Source organism: Felis catus, chromosome B3 (genome assembly GCF_018350175.1).
Source record: "Felis catus isolate Fca126 chromosome B3, F.catus_Fca126_mat1.0, whole genome shotgun sequence".
Taxonomy (NCBI): domain Eukaryota; kingdom Metazoa; phylum Chordata; class Mammalia; order Carnivora; family Felidae; genus Felis; species Felis catus.
In genome coordinates, this window is record NC_058373.1 from 102,208,367 (window position 1) to 102,226,974 (window position 18,608).

The 18,608-nt window shown below is 39.3% G+C and overlaps 1 protein-coding gene and 1 long non-coding RNA gene across 3 annotated transcripts in view; one reads left to right on the forward strand and one right to left on the reverse strand.

Annotated features, from left to right (window-relative positions):
- Positions 1-18,608, reverse strand: part of LOC102899873 — a 69,811-nt gene that overhangs the window by 2,589 nt on the left and 48,614 nt on the right. The window contains exons 3-5 of the long non-coding RNA XR_006599608.1: positions 16,103-16,980; positions 7,460-7,698; positions 5,507-5,631 (exon numbers count right to left, since the gene is read on the reverse strand). This is a non-coding gene — a long non-coding RNA (uncharacterized LOC102899873). The remainder of the gene's footprint in view (positions 1-5,506; positions 5,632-7,459; positions 7,699-16,102; positions 16,981-18,608) is intronic.
- On the forward strand, positions 37-14,901 carry MAPK1IP1L (mitogen-activated protein kinase 1 interacting protein 1 like). Of its 2 annotated transcripts, XM_011283239.4 has the most exons (5): positions 122-150; positions 2,037-2,138; positions 7,842-7,863; positions 8,569-9,273; positions 10,496-14,901. In XM_011283239.4, the coding sequence occupies exons 3-5, from the start codon at positions 7,846-7,848 to the stop codon at positions 10,505-10,507; spliced, it is 735 nt and encodes a 244-aa protein (XP_011281541.1). In that variant the 5' UTR covers positions 122-150; positions 2,037-2,138; positions 7,842-7,845; the 3' UTR covers positions 10,508-14,901. The 2 variants fall into 2 exon arrangements, with proteins under 2 accessions (XP_011281540.1, XP_011281541.1); XM_011283238.4 differs by lacking the exon at positions 2,037-2,138 and having other exon boundaries at positions 37-150.

Sequence of the window (18,608 nt, forward strand, 5' to 3'; positions counted from 1 at the left end):
GCTGTTAGTGCTGCTGCTGCTGCTGCTGCTGCTGCTGCCGCCGCCGCTGCCGCCACTGCCGTCAGTCAGTTCGCGCTCGGTTCTTCCGCACCCTGTTCGCTCGGACCCATCGCCGCTTGTAGACTTTACTGCGGTGTCGGATCTTGCTGGGTGAGGCTGCTTCGGCGCTAGGGGGATCATTGAGGGGAGCAAGGGAGCTCGCTCAAGCGAGAGGCGGGCGTGGTAACAGAGGTACCTCGAGTCGCCTCTTCGTGGGCTGGGAGTCAGCGTCTGCCCGCGCCATCTTCCTAAGGGCTGCCGATTGCCCCCCAAAACCCCCCAGGGAGAAGGCGTCGGAGGCAGGTCACGTCGCGCCCGACGGGTTTCTCCGCTCTTGACGTCAGGATCGGTTTGGGGGCGGGGCGGCGAGCGGGCCCGGCCCTTCCCCCACCCCTTCCCTGGCGGCGCGACCCGCTCGGAGGCCGGTTCGCTCCGGTTGATCCCGGACTCCCTTTGTTCGTTTGGTCCTAAAGGGCTCCGGGCTCTCACCTCTTGGGCCCGACCCCCACCCCGATTCATTAGTGTCTAATAAAACGGGAGAGATAGGCCTGAATAGAGTCTTGGAGGAATCTGGCACTTGTTTAAGATTATCCGCAATGTGACAACGTTCTGGTCATTACCAAAGGACTTGATGGCAAATAACATTCGATGAACACACAGGACAGAAGCCGTGAGAAGTGCTGAGTTCTGTGATACTGTTTTTTAGGATTTAGGAGCTTATGTTACGCTTGGAAGCTTGTATATAGCTAAAACCATTTCCTCTTTGAAAATCAAGAGCAGTGCTTTTACTGGATAAAATTTTTAACGTTGACGCTTCACACCATACTAACCTGCCCGAAAAAAACTTTTCGTGGCATTACTGCTAAAGAAATAGCACCCTTACACCTGATGATTGTAAAGGCCTGTCTTGAACACGAACCTTCACTACAGGCCAAGGTAGCCTTCAGAAGTCTTTGGGAAGTTCTTTGTTCGGCTGTATTCATTGGGCTGGAAAAACAAATTTTCCTTGGTACTGGTGTGTCTGAACCTCCCATTCAAAACTAGTTTGTCTTCAAAACTTGAGTTGGGTTATGTATGTTAGAACGTTCTTTTCCTCTCTCCAGGAGGAACGGAGACCCATTCCTTAACTACAATCCTTGGGGCCAGTGTGTTTTGGAATTGAGAAATCTTTGGATTTTCTCTTCAGATCTTAGAGAATAAGGTGCATAGACAGATCTCACCCCCGCAAAGTCAGGGCAGCATCCCTAATCCAAATTAATATTTGTGTAGCTATAGGTGTGCTACACTTTATGGAAACTATAAATATCAAGTCCGGTTTTGCCACCAAGTAAGTTTTACGCCAAACTTGGGAACGTTTCATGCCAAACTTGGGAATGTTTCTTTTATTTTCGTTAAGTTTCTGACTTGAGACGCGCAGATAAAGGTTTGCGGACCTAGAGTAGCGAGCGTAAAAGCTAACGTTTGTTGAGTTTTCCTTGTGTGCCAGAAAGTGACCAGGAGATTTATTATGTAAGTGCCAGGGCAGGTCTGTGAGGTTGATATTATTCCTGCTTTTACCTCTGACGTTCGGAGAGGTCAAGCTGTGTAGAGCCAGCCAGTGAAGAGCTGCAGTTGTATGTAGGCATTTGTAACTCTTTTAACCTGTGCTAGCTATATGCCTGTGTACGCAGGAAGAGGAGGTGGCCACCCACTATTTTTCGAGCGCTGTTATTATAGGCACTTGATTTATGAGTCCCGTTTAGTCTTTCACATCACTGGCCCGTTCTTTATAGTTGAAGAAACGGAGGGTCACTCAGGTGAGCTGAATGTGACTGAGACATTCAGACCTCAGACTAAAGGCCCTCTAAGACTTCTGTTCCTCCCCTTTCTGTATTCCAACCAGTCTGAACTGCTTACACTTCCCAGGGTGTACTCTTCAGCTTTTCCGCAGTTGGCTCTTCTCCTAGGGCCTGTCCCACCATTCCCTACACCCAGCTCTTTCTTCATTGTTCTTCCAGGCTGCAAAGGAACTGCCTCTCAGGATTCTTCCCCTGAGACTCCCTTCCTTGATTCCTTTAGGAGCTCTTTGAGGTTCTCTCGGTGCCCTGTGCTTACCTGAGGTAAGGTAGTTACTGTTTAAAGGGTAGTTCTCCACCACACTGTGAATTCCTTAAGCATTTATTCCACACAGTACTATTCACTTCCCCAAAGCCCAACAAAGTGCTTGGTATGTATGTTCCAGACAGAAGTATCCAAGGAAATGTAGAAAATATGGCTGACATAAGGACCCAGTTCCTTGAGTTGCCAAATGTAAAATAGAATGTATCTGATAAAAAGACCAATACTAAAAACAATGATGTATTTTAACTCAAAATTTGTAGTTTCGGTATATTACTGTCATCTCCCCCCATACGAAACAAATCAGTGCAAAAGTCCTGATTTTTCTTAGTTTCTTCTCATTTTCATTTTACATGTCTGTAGTACTTCATAGATTATTAAATATGCTACTTTTTTTTAAGTTTATTCATTTATTTTGAAAGAAAGAGAATGTGAGTGGGGGAGGGTCAGAGAGAATTCCAAGCATGCTCCTTCAGCACAGAGCCTGACGTGGGGCTCAGACCCATGAGGTGTTTGTGAAATCATGACCAGAGTCAGCAGCTTAACTGACTGAGCCACCCCGGCACCCCTAAATATGTTACTTTTAATTATCTGTGAAGTAGTCAGGATTTAACAACTGTTTTGTGGATGATAAAATGGTCTCTGGTTAAAGTTTGCCTTAGTCAAAAGACTTATTCAAAAGGATTGACGTCTAGGTTTCATAACTGTCTACTCCTATACTCTTTATCACTACATCACAGTTTGATGGCCCTTTGAAATACTCCTTGTTGAGTAGTCACTAGTAAGTAATTTATGGAGTTCAACTTTTTAAAACCTTGTGATTGGACTGCCATTTTACTCTAAAAGCCATGAGTTACAGAAATATTTTATTCTTCTAGTATATGTCAAAAGAAATTGTGTACTGTTTTAAAATTACTAATCTCAGGGTGCCGAGGTGGCTCAGTCAGTTAAGCATGTGACTTCGGCTCAGGTCATGATCTCACGGTTCGTGAGTTCAAGCCCTGTGTCCAGCTCTGTGCTGACAGCTCAGAGCCTGGAGCCTGCCTCATAGTCTGTGTCTCCCTCTCTCTTGGCTTCTCCCCACCCTCTCAAAAATAAATACACATTTTTTAAAAATTTGTTTAATAAAATTATAAATCTTAGGGCCCCTATGTGGCTAAGTCACTTAAGCATCCGACTCTTGAACTTAGCTCAGGTCATGATCTCACGTTTCGTGAGTTCGAGTCCCTTGCTTTCAGTGTGGAACCTGCTTGGGATTCTCTCTCTCTCTACCCCTCCCCTGCTCATTCTCTCTCTCTCAATCTCAAAATAAATAAACCTCGAAGTAAAATAAAATTACTATTCTTGCTGCTTCAAAAATAAAATTAGTATTTTTCAGGTGATGCATAGATCCTGCCATAAAGTAGTAATGGAAAGTTTTACAAGTAATAGCTTTAGAGTATTCCCAAAAGAGAAAGAGTGGAAATCTTTCTTGATTATAAACTTTTGGGGAGGAGTAGGAAGGCCACTTCAAGGTTACATTGGCCTCATCTTAATAATTAGCATAATCCAGGTATTTGGGAATAGATTTTTAGAAAATCTAGATTTTTAAAAATGATGTAACTCTTCTCACATTCAAACACTAATGTCCAACTCTATTTCTTACCTTTTTACAATGAAAGTATTCTCCAAAGAGTAAATTAGGATATTTCCCATTAATATGAACACTGCAGGGGAGCCTGAGTAGCTTAGTCAGTTGATTCTGACTCTTGGTTTTGGCTCAGGTCATGAACTCACAGGTCATGGGTTTGAGTCCCTCATTGGGCTTCATTACTTTAATCTTAAGATTTGAGAACCTACAGGATGCCTGGGTGGCTCAGTTGGTTGAGCCTCTGACTCTGGATTTTTGTTCTGATCCTGATCCCAGGGTCTTGGGATCAAGCCCATGTTGGGCTCCACATGGATCCTCTCTCTTTTACATATAAGAATATAAGATTCTTATATGTATTCTCTAAAAATATGCATACATATATAAAGATTCTTGGAGCACCTGAGTAGCTCAGTTGGTTAAGCTTCCAACTCTTAATTTCGGTTCAGGTCATGATCTCACGGTTCATGGATTCGAGCCCCACGTCAGCTCTGCGCTGGCAGGGCAGAGCCTGTTTGGGATTTTCCCTCTCCCTCTTTTTCTGCCCTTTCCCTGCTTGTGTGCACTTAACTCTCAAAATAAATAAACATTAAAAAAATAGTTTTTAAAGCTTAATAATTAAAAAAAAAAAAAAGATTCCAGTACCTCCTTTATCTTCCAGGGTTTAATTTTTAACTTCAAATTTGGAAAGCCAGAGTTGCTGGGAAAGGAGTAATTCTGAAGACTCATATAGCAAGACCACATGAAAATGAGTGGATTGCTTTGTTCCCCTCTCCAGAATTAATGTGAACTTTGATACAGAACCACTTTGTTTCAGAAAGGCTCATCCTATTTAAAAAGTGTGTTAGTCTTTTATAGACTAAACTTTTCACGCAATGAAAAGTTTCTTCAGGTGTTAGTCCTAAGAATTTACTATTGTGTGATGTGCTATTTTAGTATAAAACAAACCTTAACATGGGAGTGAATGGATAATTGTATTTGCTCTACATTTAAGATGTGTTTTTTGACATTCTGGATAAATAGCAAGGTTATAGCAGTTCTGACTTAGGCTTCATATTCTTTTTATCATTCCTCACAACTAATAATACTAAAAAACAAAACTCTCAGAATGCAAGGATGGCTCAATATTAAGCAATTTTTATATGTAATTAAGTTGATGGCTTAAAGGAGAAAAACTGAGATCAACTCGTTAGATGTCAAAAAGATCTGAGGAAATTCAGTGTCTTCCCTAAATGTTTTTTTCTCTAGCAAAATGGAAATAAATAAATCTAGCAACATAGGCATAGACTTCTTTAATTTTTTCAAATCTCAAACTAAAATTGGGAATTTTACTTAAACATTAGAGGCCTTTTGAGAAGAGTTGGGAACAAGAAGACCACTGTGCTCACTATCACTATTTAACATTTCATTGTGAAGTTTAGCTAACACAAAGGAGAAAAGAAGTTAGTTTGGAAAGACAATGTAAAATTATTCTTTTGCAAATGGCATAATTCTTTACCTGAAATCCCAGAGAATCAGCCGAGTTTCAGGAATAAAATAATTTAGTAATATCACCACTTACAAAATTAATACACTAAAATTTAAAAAGTCTTAAATAGGGGCACCTGGCTGCCTCAGTAAAGCATGCAACTCTTGATACTGGAGGTGTGAGTTAGAGCCCTACATTAATAAAAAAAATAAAAACAAAAAACAAGCTTAAAAAACTATTGACAAATGACAATGATGGGAACTAGGAAGACATACCTTGTTCTTGAATGAAAAGTTTTGATGTTTTGAATATATTGCATGTTCCCTATATTAATCTGTAAATTTAATGCAATTCCAACCAAAACAGCAGCGAATTCTTCTTACTTATTTTTCCAAATGATCTGGAAAAAATAAACAATATTCAGGAAAATCTGGGAGGCGGGGAGTGAACAGTAACAATAGGTCAACTTACATTAAAAATTTGTTAAAAATATAAAGGTACTGAAATTAAGATGGAATATTATGGTGCAGATCAGTAGAAAATATCAGATTTCACATTATCTGTGGGAAATAACGGAGGCTCTATAGCCTAGTGGTTAAAAGCCTTGGCTCTGGAATCAGACTGTACTGGAGTTTGAACCCCTTTCTACCTGTCACTAGCTCTGTACCTTTAAGCAAGTTAACTTGATGAGCTTCCTTTTATGAAGCTGTAAACTGGGCAAAAGAATTTTGCATCTATTCAATGAGATCACCTATGTAAAACACTTTTAGCAGAGTGCCTATTCATGGTAAACACTGTAGGTATTTGTTGTTAAGAAGTATTTGTTGCTCATAGTGCAGTAGAATGTATTAAGGGTAGCTGTCATATCCATTGAGAAAAGATAGATTATACAGCAATTATTGCTTGAAAGAAAAAAAGATTTTTTAAATTTTTTTTTAAATATGAAATTTATTCACCAATTGTGAAATTGGTTTCCATACAACACCCAGTGCTCATTCCAACAGGTACCCTCCTCAATACCCATCATCCACCCTCCCCTCCCTCCTACCGCCCATCAGTTTGTTCTCAGTTTTTAAGAGTCTCTTATGTTTTGGCTCCCTCCCTCTCTAACCTCTTTTTTTTTTCTTCCCCCCCTCCATGGTCTTCTCTTAAGTTTCTCAGGATCCACATAAGAGTGAAAACATATGGTATCTGTCTTTCTCTGTATGACTTATTTCACTTAACTCCATCTACGTTGCTACAAAAGGCCATATTTCATTCTTTCTCATTGCCATGTAGTATTCCACTGTGTATATAAACCACGATTTCCTTGTCCATTCATCCGTTGATGGACATTTAGGCTCAGAAAAAAAGGTTTTAAATGAAACCATATTACTACTGTTACGAAGCATAGGTGAATTTTTTGTCTCACGTTTCAGAGCTAATTAATTTCCTTACAGTTTAACAAAGCGTTAAAAAAAAGATTTATTACTAAGTTGTAAAATTATAAGGCAAAAAGAGTACATACTATCTTACTCTGTTCATTGTGAAGTTAAAGAATAGGCAAAAACTAAGAAAATGATTGCTGAGTGGAAGGAGGAGTTGATTGGAAAGTTAGCATGAGTAAATCTGTAGTGAAGGAAAATGTCTGTATCTTTCTTGGTTAATGGGGCACGTATAGTTGTCAGCTTGTTGACCTGAACACCTCACATCCCATGCATTTTATTGGGTATTAATTGTACTTCCCTTTTAGAAATTGACAAAAGTGGCCCAAGGACATGAGCAAATTCACAAAATAAATTTATTCTGATTTGGGCATGAAATTTAAAAGAAGCTCTACTTTCCACTTAATTTTAAAGATGTAAGTTGAAACAACAAGGTGGCAGTTATTAACCTGCCATAATTAAAAACTGTTTACAATTTAAAAAATATCCAGGGCGCCTCAGTGGCTCAGTTGGTTGCGCATCCGACTTCAACTCAAGTCATGATCTTGCAGTTTGTGAGTTCGAGCCTTGTGTCGGGCTCTGTGCTGAGAACTCAGAGCCTGGAGCTTACTTCGGATTCTGTATCTCCCCCTCTCTCTGCCCCTCCCATGCTCATGCTCTGTCTCTCAATAATAAATAAATGTTAAAAAAAAATTTTTTTTTAAATATCCAGTGGTGAAGAGAAGTTTAAAAAGATAGTGTAAATTTGCAAAGGACTCTGAAGTGTCATGACCTTTATAAAAGATGGATTTTAGATAGCCTTACCTGCTGACTATAAATTTCACTTCTAGTACTTTTTCCTGGTGACAGATTCACAAGGATATGTGTTCAGAAGTGTTCACTGTATCATCATTTTAAACCGCTCAAAATGCAAATGACCTAAACCACCACCAAAATGAGAGTGCAGATCACTTTTTTATATTGGGGATCACTTTTATATGACGTCCAGCCAGTAAACAGGGATGACATTTGTAGAACCACATGAAGTGCTATGGAAGTTTTCCCTATTAAAAAAAAAAGAAAAAAGACATTATATACATGATTAAGTAAAAGTGGTATATGCAGAGAAAGTTCCTCACAGGATATACAAGAAGTGGTAAGCACTGGTTTTGAAGTATTCTTTTTTTTCTTTCTTTCTTTTCTTTAGGAAAATGTCTGATGAATTTTCGGTAAGTTGATACATTTATCCTTCATAAGGTTTTTGACTCTTGAAAAAATGACATAGTTCTAACTATGGGCCTCAAGTCTTTTAATTTGAAAGAGATGCTTTGTGTGATTCTTGCTGGAGCCAGGAGGCACATGTGATTTTAATAGATGATTTGCCTTTATTGAGTTAGATATAATATGTTTGAAAATTTGTTGTTGCATGTATTTCTTTATGAATCCTTAAATTAAAAAATTTAAGAAGTGTTGTTACTTGTGTTCTCTAGTAACTTGGCAATGTTAATAGCATTTATTGGATATTATATACACCAGACACTATGTTAAGGATATTACATGAATTATCTTATTTAAGCCTCAAGTTAATGCTAAAGTTTTTTGTTTGTTTGTTTGTTTGTTTGTTTGTTTTTAATGAGGAAACTAAAGCTCAGAGAGGGTATGTAACTTGTTTGCTGTAAAGCCAGGATTCAAACCCACGGTATTTTGATTTATCATATTTAGAAAATTTGATCTTCTCTAAGGAATTTGCATTGTGAAGTTGGTTTTTATATTAAATGAATTGTTTTTAAACTGAGCAGCCTGCCTTTTGAAGATGTTCTACAGGTTTATAATCCCTGATTCTGTAGCTTACTGTCCTTTTTGGGTATGTAATCATGTTTGACATGGCTCATCCCTGAAGAAGATTGATAAGACATGCCTGTTTTGTATTCCAGTTGGCAGATGCGCTACCTGAACACTCCCCTGCCAAAACCTCTGCTGTGAGCAATACAAAACCTGGCCAACCTCCTCAAGGCTGGCCAAGTTCCAACCCTTGGAATAACCCAAGTGCTCCACCTTCTGTGCCATCTGGACTCCCACCAAGTGCAACACCCTCCACTGTGCCTTTTGGACCAGCACCAACAGGAATGTATCCCTCTGTGCCTCCCACCGGACCACCTCCAGGACCCCCAGCACCCTTTCCTCCTTCTGGACCATCATGTCCCCCACCTGGTGGTCCTTATCCAGCCCCAACTGTGCCAGGCCCTGGCCCCACGGGGCCATATCCTACACCAAATATGCCCTTTCCGGAGCTTCCAAGACCATATGGTGCACCCACAGATCCAGCTGCTGCTGGTCCTTTAGGTCCATGGGGATCCATGTCTTCTGGACCTTGGGCACCAGGAATGGGTGGGCAGTATCCTACCCCTAATATGCCATATCCATCTCCAGGGCCATATCCCGCACCTCCTCCCCAAGCACCAGGGGCAGCACCACCTGTTCCATGGGGCACTGTTCCACCAGGAGCCTGGGGACCACCAGCACCATATCCTGCCCCTGCAGGATCATATCCCACACCAGGACTCTATCCCACTCCCAACAATCCTTTTCAAGTGCCTTCAGGACCTTCTGGTGCTCCACCGATGCCTGGTGGCCCCCATGTGAGTTAAATTTATTACTTAAAATGCACTAATAGTCACATAAACACAACTGAAAGATTACTTGCCTCCAGTTTGCATAGATTAGAAAGCTTATAAAACTTTTTTAAGAGAAGGGGTGTGTGTATATGAGATAAGAGTACATTTCAAGCTTGAGATAAAGCATTTAAAAGAATAAAACCTGCGTATTCTTGGTACTGAAATTAGGACAATTTCCCAAAGATCCCCAAAGACTTTGTAATGTAGTAAGCAATGTCCTTAACATCCTTGAGGTAAAGTCAGGTGCATTTCATTGGACTTTTTTTTTAAACATTTCTCAATCATGTTTTATAGCATCACCACAAAGTACAGTTCAGTAAAAACAATCTTGGTCTGACTTGATACAGAGAGCGATTTTTAGAGAATCTAAGGCAGTGAATATATAACATTGCCTGTTCTTCCTATAACTCACCATAGTGTTTCTCAGCCAGAGTTTTGTTAGGTCCTCGGCAGCATTGAGATCGATATTATATCACTATTCTGCATTGTCAGTTACAGGTAATGCTTCATGCTTTACTGTCAGCCAAGCCAGAGTAGTAGGGTTGATATCTTAGTTGGAGAACCTGTCTTGGGCATATGACCAAATAGAAAAGCAGCCCACTTTCTCCCAGAAGGAAGCCAAGTGAATCTTCAGAGTCCTGATTCTCATTAGGGGAAAAAAGTCAACTTACTCTTAACAAAATAATCAGATCTCCAACTAGATTAATCAAATATCCACCTCAGCTGTAAAGGAAAAAGAATCTTTTTTCTTTTTTATAATTTTTTAAAGTTTATTTATGAGACACACTCACACACATGAGTGGGGGAGGGGCAGAGTGAGAGAGAGACACAGAATCTGAAGGAGGCTCCAGGCTCTGAGCTGTCAGCTCAGAGCCTAACACAGGGCTTGAACTCCCAAACCATGAGATCATGACCTGAGCTGAAGTCAGACTCTTAACCAACCGAGCCACCCAGGTGCCCCAGAAAAAGAGTCTTAATAAAATGCTCCCAAAACTCACTTTCATTAGTATAAATTCTTGCTATATGTATTTTCTTTAAAATTTTTTTTGCAAATTGTAGCCAAAATAAATGAGATGACTTGCTGTTTGGATTTATTAAGCAATACGTTTATTTTAAGCCACAGCAAGGAGTTGTTAAATTCCACTTACAAAATCTAGAGGTTTACTTTTTCTTTTTTCTATTGCAGTCTTACCATTAAGTTAATGGATGAAGAGAGGACGCTTTGCTTTTTGAAGTACATATGTATGCACATGAATGCATACATAAAAATTGGTGGTTTCACTGTTCTTAGAGGGCATTCATGAAAGAACAACTCTTGCACCTCTCAGAAGATATCTGCCTCTTGTACTTGGATGTATAGTACATCTGATGGATACAATCAGATAAAAATGTAAAAGTAAATCATTCAAATGTGATTTTTATTTGGTTTTTATGGAACGCTAAAGTGATGAAGTATATTGAATAGCTCTTTGATACAATTTGTCTAAAACAAGTTTTTGATTTGTTTAAATTATGAAACCACACACTTAAAACTCTAAGATGATGTGGATTATTGTTAGAATCTGCAACCTCATTGGCAAATTATTTCAAATATTTTTCTATAATCACTTTTTCCCCTAAATAAACACACTTTGAAAACAATCACATTGTCATAATTTAAACAAATGATGCCTCTCAACATCTTGAGCTGCCCTGTCTACAGGATGACCAAATCTGGTCCTCTTGAGGTTGTAGTTTGGATGTACGTTTTAAAGCTATTGGTAATTATTGTCTGATGTTGAGTTCATTAGCCAGGCAGTGTTCGCTTTTATCCTTGATCTTTTAGTAAAAACTTGTCTTTCATTTTGAGTTCCACCTGATTTGCTTCATTGTTAGCCAGATGGGTCACACATGTCTAAAATCTGCCATGTATGAAAACTTTTTTCTTTTTAATGCAGGCCAACATGTGTGTAAATTATTATTAGAGAATTAGCGATCTCTGTATTACTTTGGAATAGATTTTGAGATGTCAGTATTGCTTTGGAAAGAACTCAAAGAAGGAAATAATTCTCTCTGTCTTGAACCTCAAGCCAGAGGAAGCCTTGGAAATTGCTTCATAGTGACAAGTAACTTGCGTTCCCACAAAACGCTCTCCTACCCAGACCCTTCCAGGAAGATGGCCCTCCCTCAGTTCTTGAAGGAGCACATCCCTTAGTTTCTCTCTGATTCAGAAAACTGGCACACTCTAGGGGTCTAGTGTAAACACGTAAAGCAGTTACGTTTCAAGAACTTCAGTCATTTAGACATGACTGTTCTCTTTGTACAAGCGTGATCAAAATGTGTCTGTGTCTTTCGGAGTCTGGTTAAGCCGGGTCATGGTCTCTTGCATAGTTTCCTGCATCTGTCTGTAAAGTGCTTAAGGCTAATTGGTCAGTTCTGTATTTGTTGACAGGTAAACAGGTAGAATTGAGTGCCATCCTTCACAACTGTCCTCTAGTTCTAACACTGAAAATAATAATAAGTGTAGATCTCTGCAGTTGAGTTGAAAGCAGTGTGACTGTTGCTTAAATAAGTGTAACCACCAAAATAGCCTAAGTAGTTTTTTGGCACCTTATCTTTAAATCAGATTCTTAGATTCTTAGAACTGACTATGTTATTTGTCAGGTAACATTTTGAAACTTTGAATGTATCCGTCGGGTTACTAAAATATGTTGTGAATTTCTTGACTAGTATAGGAGAGATTTATGTTAGAGCTCTTGTTTTTGCTTAGAAATGAGATATTTAGTAGTTTGTTTCCCTTATAGTTGAAATGTCAAGAATGCCAAATGCTGCCAATTTAATGGTTTGATAGCTACCTCCTTTTAAGAAAGCAAGATGGTCATCTTTGAGAAGAACATTCAGTGTTTAAGCTCCTTTTTAAGTAGATGATAGAGTCCAGCTTTCAGAATTGAAACTGAATTGTTTAGATATTTTCAGACTGGGGAATGTCGTTAGACAGCTCTTACATAGTGGCACAAGCGGTCTTTTTTTTCTTCCTCTTGCAAGGCAATCTGCGACTATCTACAACACTGTTGGAATCTTTTGTCAAAGTAGCCTCCCATTTACAAGGCAGGAGCCTTAGGAGGTATTTTAGCTTAGGGATCGGGCAATATCCTGTCAGCTAACTGGAGGAATAAGACGGGAAAAGTGAGATAGCAAAAATCTCCTTGTGGTTATTTTGGTTGTGCTACATTAGGGTAAGTTGACAGCTCTGGCTTTAGATACAATATTTAACACTAGAGGATGATGTTTGACTGAAACAAGTGGCAGCATGTTTGGGAATCTGTCATTGCGGAGTCTGTTTATTAGAGGAGAAAATCTGCTAAAGGATTGGGAAGGACCAGGAGCCTGAGATTTGGAATTACTACCCCCAATAAGTATATACATTTGGCTAGTAACCCATACTGCCCAGTGTGGCCATGACACAACACCTTTTCTTTGCTTTTCGAGGACTTTCCAACTAGTAGTTGGGAATTTTTTTTTTAACATAAGAATGGGAATCAAAGGGACTAGAATTTACTTTTATACTCCTTTTAGCTTTTTAGAGCATTATTTCTCAACTTGGGAGAGTCTTCATTCTTGTGGGCACTCTGGGACAAAAACGTATTTTCAGGTTCAGGGTAAAGTTAAAAGCAGAAGTTATTTCAGTGGAGGAATGGGGGAAAGGTTGCGAGGAAGGTTTTTTTTTCTTTACAGGGGAATAATGTTGCTTTCGAAACAAGTCTTAGGCTGGCATCCGTTTAGGGAGGAGACCGTTTCTTAGAAAAGTTTGCCTGGTCTTTGAAGGGAATACATGGTGTGGGATATGCTGGCACTTGGACTGTCTCAGAGCAAGAACTTTAGACAAATTTGATGGAGATCATTGAGATGTGTTGAGGAATAGTGCTTCTGGAGTTGGAATCTTAAGATTTTGAAATGTCGAACCTAAAAATGACAACAAAAAATGAAAATAAAGACCTTAGGTCCTTATCACACGTGCAGTTTCTCAAGAATCAAGGCTCCTTAAACGAGTGTGTGAACTACCTTGGCTTGTCCATACTGGACTTAGCCTGACACCTTTTCATGCTTTTGAAGATGGCTGTTTACAAGTCTGACTCCACAGCCCTGTTTTGTATAAAGTAATGCATCGATTATTCAGGAGTAGACAATACATTTGTTTTAGTTACCCCAGGGCCTCCTCCTTTCTGCCTTGTTTTTAGTGTTTATTGTTTTCAGTAGAGAATAGTAAAAGGGGAGAGAAGAAAGGGGTGACTTTTTGGCCTTGGTCTGGCACACCACTACAACAGAATATTGGCATAGAAGTCAGTTTTGCCCATAAAATTTTACCTCACAAATAATTCGCTACATACCGTACTCAAACGTACAGCTTTTGAAACTATTGGTATAGATGAACAAAGCCCTACTCAAGTCTCAATTACAATACTGTGCCTGGTTTGCGTATCAGTTAGTTGCCTATACTTCTAAGTGATGAGTGCCAATGTCTTCCTTCCTCACCCTGAATAATCTAGTGCTAGATTTATAAAATGCCAGGGTTATAAACCCTGGAAATTAAAGCTAAGCACAGACCTGCAGGTGTTGGTTTTTGAAAAACAAGGTTAGAATCAGATGAATCACACTGATACATGTACTATGCATAGAAAGTAAAGGGTGACTTTCAGGGAAGACTATAATTTAATCTTAAGCAATATTTAGTATTGAAGACAGACCCTTTTTATTTTCAGAATTCTGCCAAGTAAAAGAAAAATTGTCAATAAAATAATCAGTATTAAAGAAATGCCATGCAAGCTTCTGGCTATAGAAAACACTGAGAACTGCATTCATTTAAGAGATACTTCAGTGTCTGATCCCGGTGCTTTGCCAGATTCCAGAGATACAGAGATGAAAGAATGCCTGTCCTGCAGAGGCTTACAGTCTAGGGGTGGCATTGGAAAATTCAGTAGTGCACCCATTTTTGGTTTACCTAGATAAACATTTTAATTTGCCACTGGTGAAAATTATAGAACAGCCTTTGGACATTTTAAAGAGCAAAGTATGGTATACCTTTTTTTTTTTAAGTAAGAAATTAATGTTTTTCAAGATCGTAGTGTTTGTCAGTGCAGCTATTCATGTGTGCAAAGTAACGGAACGTTTTTCCTCTTCAATTCCTCCCTGGATGAAGGCACTTAAACTGCCTGTCCCTGGTTAGCAGATACTGATTTGTTGCCATTAAGTAAACTTGACTTCTTATGCGTGCTCTATAAAAAGGTTTTTTTTTTTGTATTTTTTCTTAATATTGTGATTTTTTTAAGTTGACTTAATAATGACAAATTTAATGTATGTAATTGTCTATGCATTTTAAGTTAAACTGCCTACAATGTGATTTGAGACCTAGACATTTGTTTGTATTATGAACTGTAAGCAATCTGTTTGAAACGTTAGGTTTATCACCTGCTGCTGTATTTGTAAACAAAGACATATGTTGCTTTAAGAAGTAATTATAATTAGGAATAGTCTATGGATGTGATACTTGATATTTTTTAAGATAAACTTGTTTGCTTTTGTGTATTATACCAGAAAACTTTTTTAAAAAATGTATTTTCATGGTTTCATAGTTTTTCCATGTATCTTATTCTGCAGCCCAGTTCTGAGCTTCCCTGAGAAGTCCTTAGTCTAATTAACTGCAAAATTGTTGTAAGAAAGAAAGAAAGAAAGAAAGAAAGGAGAGAGAGAGAGAGAGAGAGAGAGAGAGAGAGAGAGAGAGAGAGAAAGAGAGAAAGAAAGAAAGAAAGAAAGAAAGAAAGAAAGGAGAGAGAGAGAGAGAAAGAGAGAAAGAGAAAGAAAGAAAGAGAGAGAGAGAGAGAGAGAGAGAGAGAAAGAAAGAAAGAAAGAAAGAAAGAAAGAAAAAGAAAGAGTGGGCCTGAGACGCTCCTCTGTGTGTGACCTGCATTCACGAAGGCATTTAAATAGGCTGCCTGGGAACAACCCTCCTCAAACCCACTTTCAGCAACATGGTGTCCATTGTGTGGGTTTCTTCTTCTCTCTTCAAGGCTATGTCATTCTTTGTAACCAGGTTATCTGTATAATCAGAGTTTCTCTGCCCCAGCTGCCACCACCCCCACTTTTATGAAAGATTTTTCTATTCTTGTCATAACTACTGTGCCTGTGGTGAGGGCCACATTAATAAACTTGGTACAGTTCACCATTCCCTTTCCACAGGGGGGTTTGTTAGCCTGCCTTGAACCCCAGTGTGGTTGGGGCTATAAACGAGTCACTTGTACTATATTATGCTTTTGAAAGAGCCTTCTGCTTTTTGCCTTATAATTGGACACCGTGCAACTGTAAATTTTTTTAAGTTGCATTTGATGTCTTACTTCCTATCTCCTAAAGGTGGGCTAGGGTTCCTTCCCATCATGAGATGACAGTGTTTCAGCCAACACCTTCTTCCCTGGAGACCTGACCCAAGCAGGTTCTCTTTTTACCACCATATTAAAACTTAGCACCAATCCTTTTGCAGCAGGTTTCTAACGCAAAGTAGAATCCTATTCGCTTACTTATTTTCAGTAAGACAATGCAATACACAATTCTAATACCAGAAGAGAATTTGGGCCATCCCTCAGTTTGTTCCTATGGCATGTAAACATGATTCTCCTCGTGTGGGCATTGAACAGTTCCATTTTCACTCTTATTTTGTGGTGCCCTGCGCTTCCAGGGATGAGGAGAAGGTAGAGCTTAGTCCCTCCCTACTCTGTGCCTTCACTAAAGCAATTCCACTCTTCCACTTTATCATTTTACTTACTGTATTAGCTTGGGCTGCCATAACAAAACATCACAGATTGGGTGGCTTAGCCAACAGAGATTTATTTCTCAAAGTTCTAGAGGACAGGAAGTCCTCCCATCAAGGTGCTGGTCCTGCTCAGTTCCCAGTAAGGACTCTGTGGCTTGTAGATGGCCGTCTTCTCACTGTGTCCTCATAGTGGAGAGAGAAGAAGCAAGCTCTGTTGTCTCTTATAAGGACACTAATCCCATCTGGGCACCCTACCCTTGTAACCTCATCTAAGTGAATTACTCCCAAAGGCTCCATCCTCGAGTACCATCACATCCAGGGTTAGGACTTTGATGTGAATTTGGGGGGACACAAGTTGGTTCATAGCACTTACAGATAAGTTGCTTGGGGGAACAGATGTTTTGCTGCTTTTAAATTTCAGAAATGGTTGTAGATGATGGTTTCTTTGTTGAGGTTTGCTGAAATCACAATCCTAGATTCACAAGTATAATAGAATCTCAGGCCACCTAGAATTCTAAGCTATGCTTACGAGTGTTAGTATCATCTAAGAGGAAATGTAACACTTTGGTCAGTTTTTGCTGTGGTTCTTATTTTATGTTAAGCCTCTTTTTTAAACCGCCATTTAGACCAGCATTCCTTAAAGTTAGGTAGATTAAAAAGAATCCTTTTTTAGAGATAAGGAAGCCTTAAAAAGGTTATTTAAGTAAATTCCCAAAGTCATAGTAATAATGGATGGCGCCAACTCTGTCACCAGGGCTTAGGGTTTGTCTACTTTTTGTTCAGGCATCCGGTACCCTTTTTATGCAGTTGCTTGCTTACCAGTCTAGACCATTGCCTTTTCTCTTCCACTTGTTCTTGTTCCCTTAAGCTGCCACTGGTAGGTTCCAAAGCTGTGGGAAAACTCCCAAAATAACTGGTTAACTTTTTAGATCAAGTTAAATAGAGCTTCATATATTGTCCTACTTAATGGCTTCGTTTACTGGGGGCTAATGATAGCTTCTATGCACATTTTACATACGTTAGCTCATTTGATTCTTAACACCTCTGCTTTTGAGATAATACACAATCTAGGAGGAGACGAAAACAAGTAGTTGACACTACTAAACATTTTATGTGCACTATCTCAGTTAAGCCTCCCAGCAAACCTCTAAGACAAGGACAGTTCTCATCCCCATTTTATAGATGATGCAACTAAGGCTAAGAGGTTATAGAGATCACACAGTTCCTATGTAAAGAACTGAGATTAGAATCCTAGGTGTGACTGATAGCAAAGCTTTTCCTGTATACCACTGTACTACAGAATGCTGCTACTAAGAACAACATCTTACATGTGCCTATCCTGGTTGCTTTAGTGCTGTAGTTCTGCTTCCAAAATTGTATACCTAGAAAGTCCAATCCATCTGACATTGAACATTATGCAGCTGGCCTTTTACACGCTTTATGTCAACTGAATCAGTTTCATTGGATATTCACTTTAAAGAGCTAGAGTTTGTGTTTGAAATGCATATTCTTATAGTTGATGGATAAGCACAATTCTTAAACTACTTAGAACTTAGTTATATCTTCATAAACAAAGGCAAATTATGTTCAAAGGCGTAGCAGTTAAGAGTAGGTTTAAGATCTGGATATAAGAGTTGTTAACGAGAGGTAATGGGTGATCAAACCCCTAGTTGCAGTCCTACCAATTATTGAGCACACTGGGTATCTAGCTGCCCCTCGGTGAGAAAGGCTTGGACAAGGCTGTCAGAGTGGCCGAGACAGAAGAGGTCTCTGTTAGCAGTGGAGGAACAGCCAAGATGTACAGGAGAACTGTACAGAGGGTGGGAGAGTCCAAGGAAGGTTCTGCCAAGTATGGCTTGACAGTTCTTTTTTTAAACTTGCTAGTACAGGACATGCTAAGTTAAAACATCTGAACTGTTGCCTAGTTACTGCAACACACAAAAATCCTAAGGACTAAACTTAATGAATACCTGGATCCCTTCTTGAATGCCCAAAGAAATCTCTACAAAAAAAAGACCTAATTACATGACTAATGATTAGGAAGAACTAGCACCCACGCTTTTTGTAGAAGTGGGATGAAGAGGATTAATGTGAACTCTACAAACTTCACCAGATTTCTTATCTGAAAAGTAGTAATAAGTCTCCACCTCTGGTGAATCTGCAATAGAAATCTGATCAAATTCTAGAAGGCATCCATTCATGGTTCAGTGAACAGCACAACTGCTGGGGACTCCAGGGAACAGAGTTTTTAGCTTTGAGCTCAGCTCAGCAGTGCGATTTGCTGCAATTGACTAGCTTCCTGTGCTCACTCACTTACCTTACGATAAAACAGATCAGAATGCTCAAAGTATCCGAAGTACACAAGGGGGAAAATGGAACACTCTTCCCTCTAGCCAAAGGGATGTATTTGGTGCATTAGCATAACTAAAAGATTACACCTCTAGTATATAATACCTATATTAATATTCCTCTTTCAAATTAGGTTGTCCTAGAGCGCCTGAGTGGCTTAGTTAAGTGT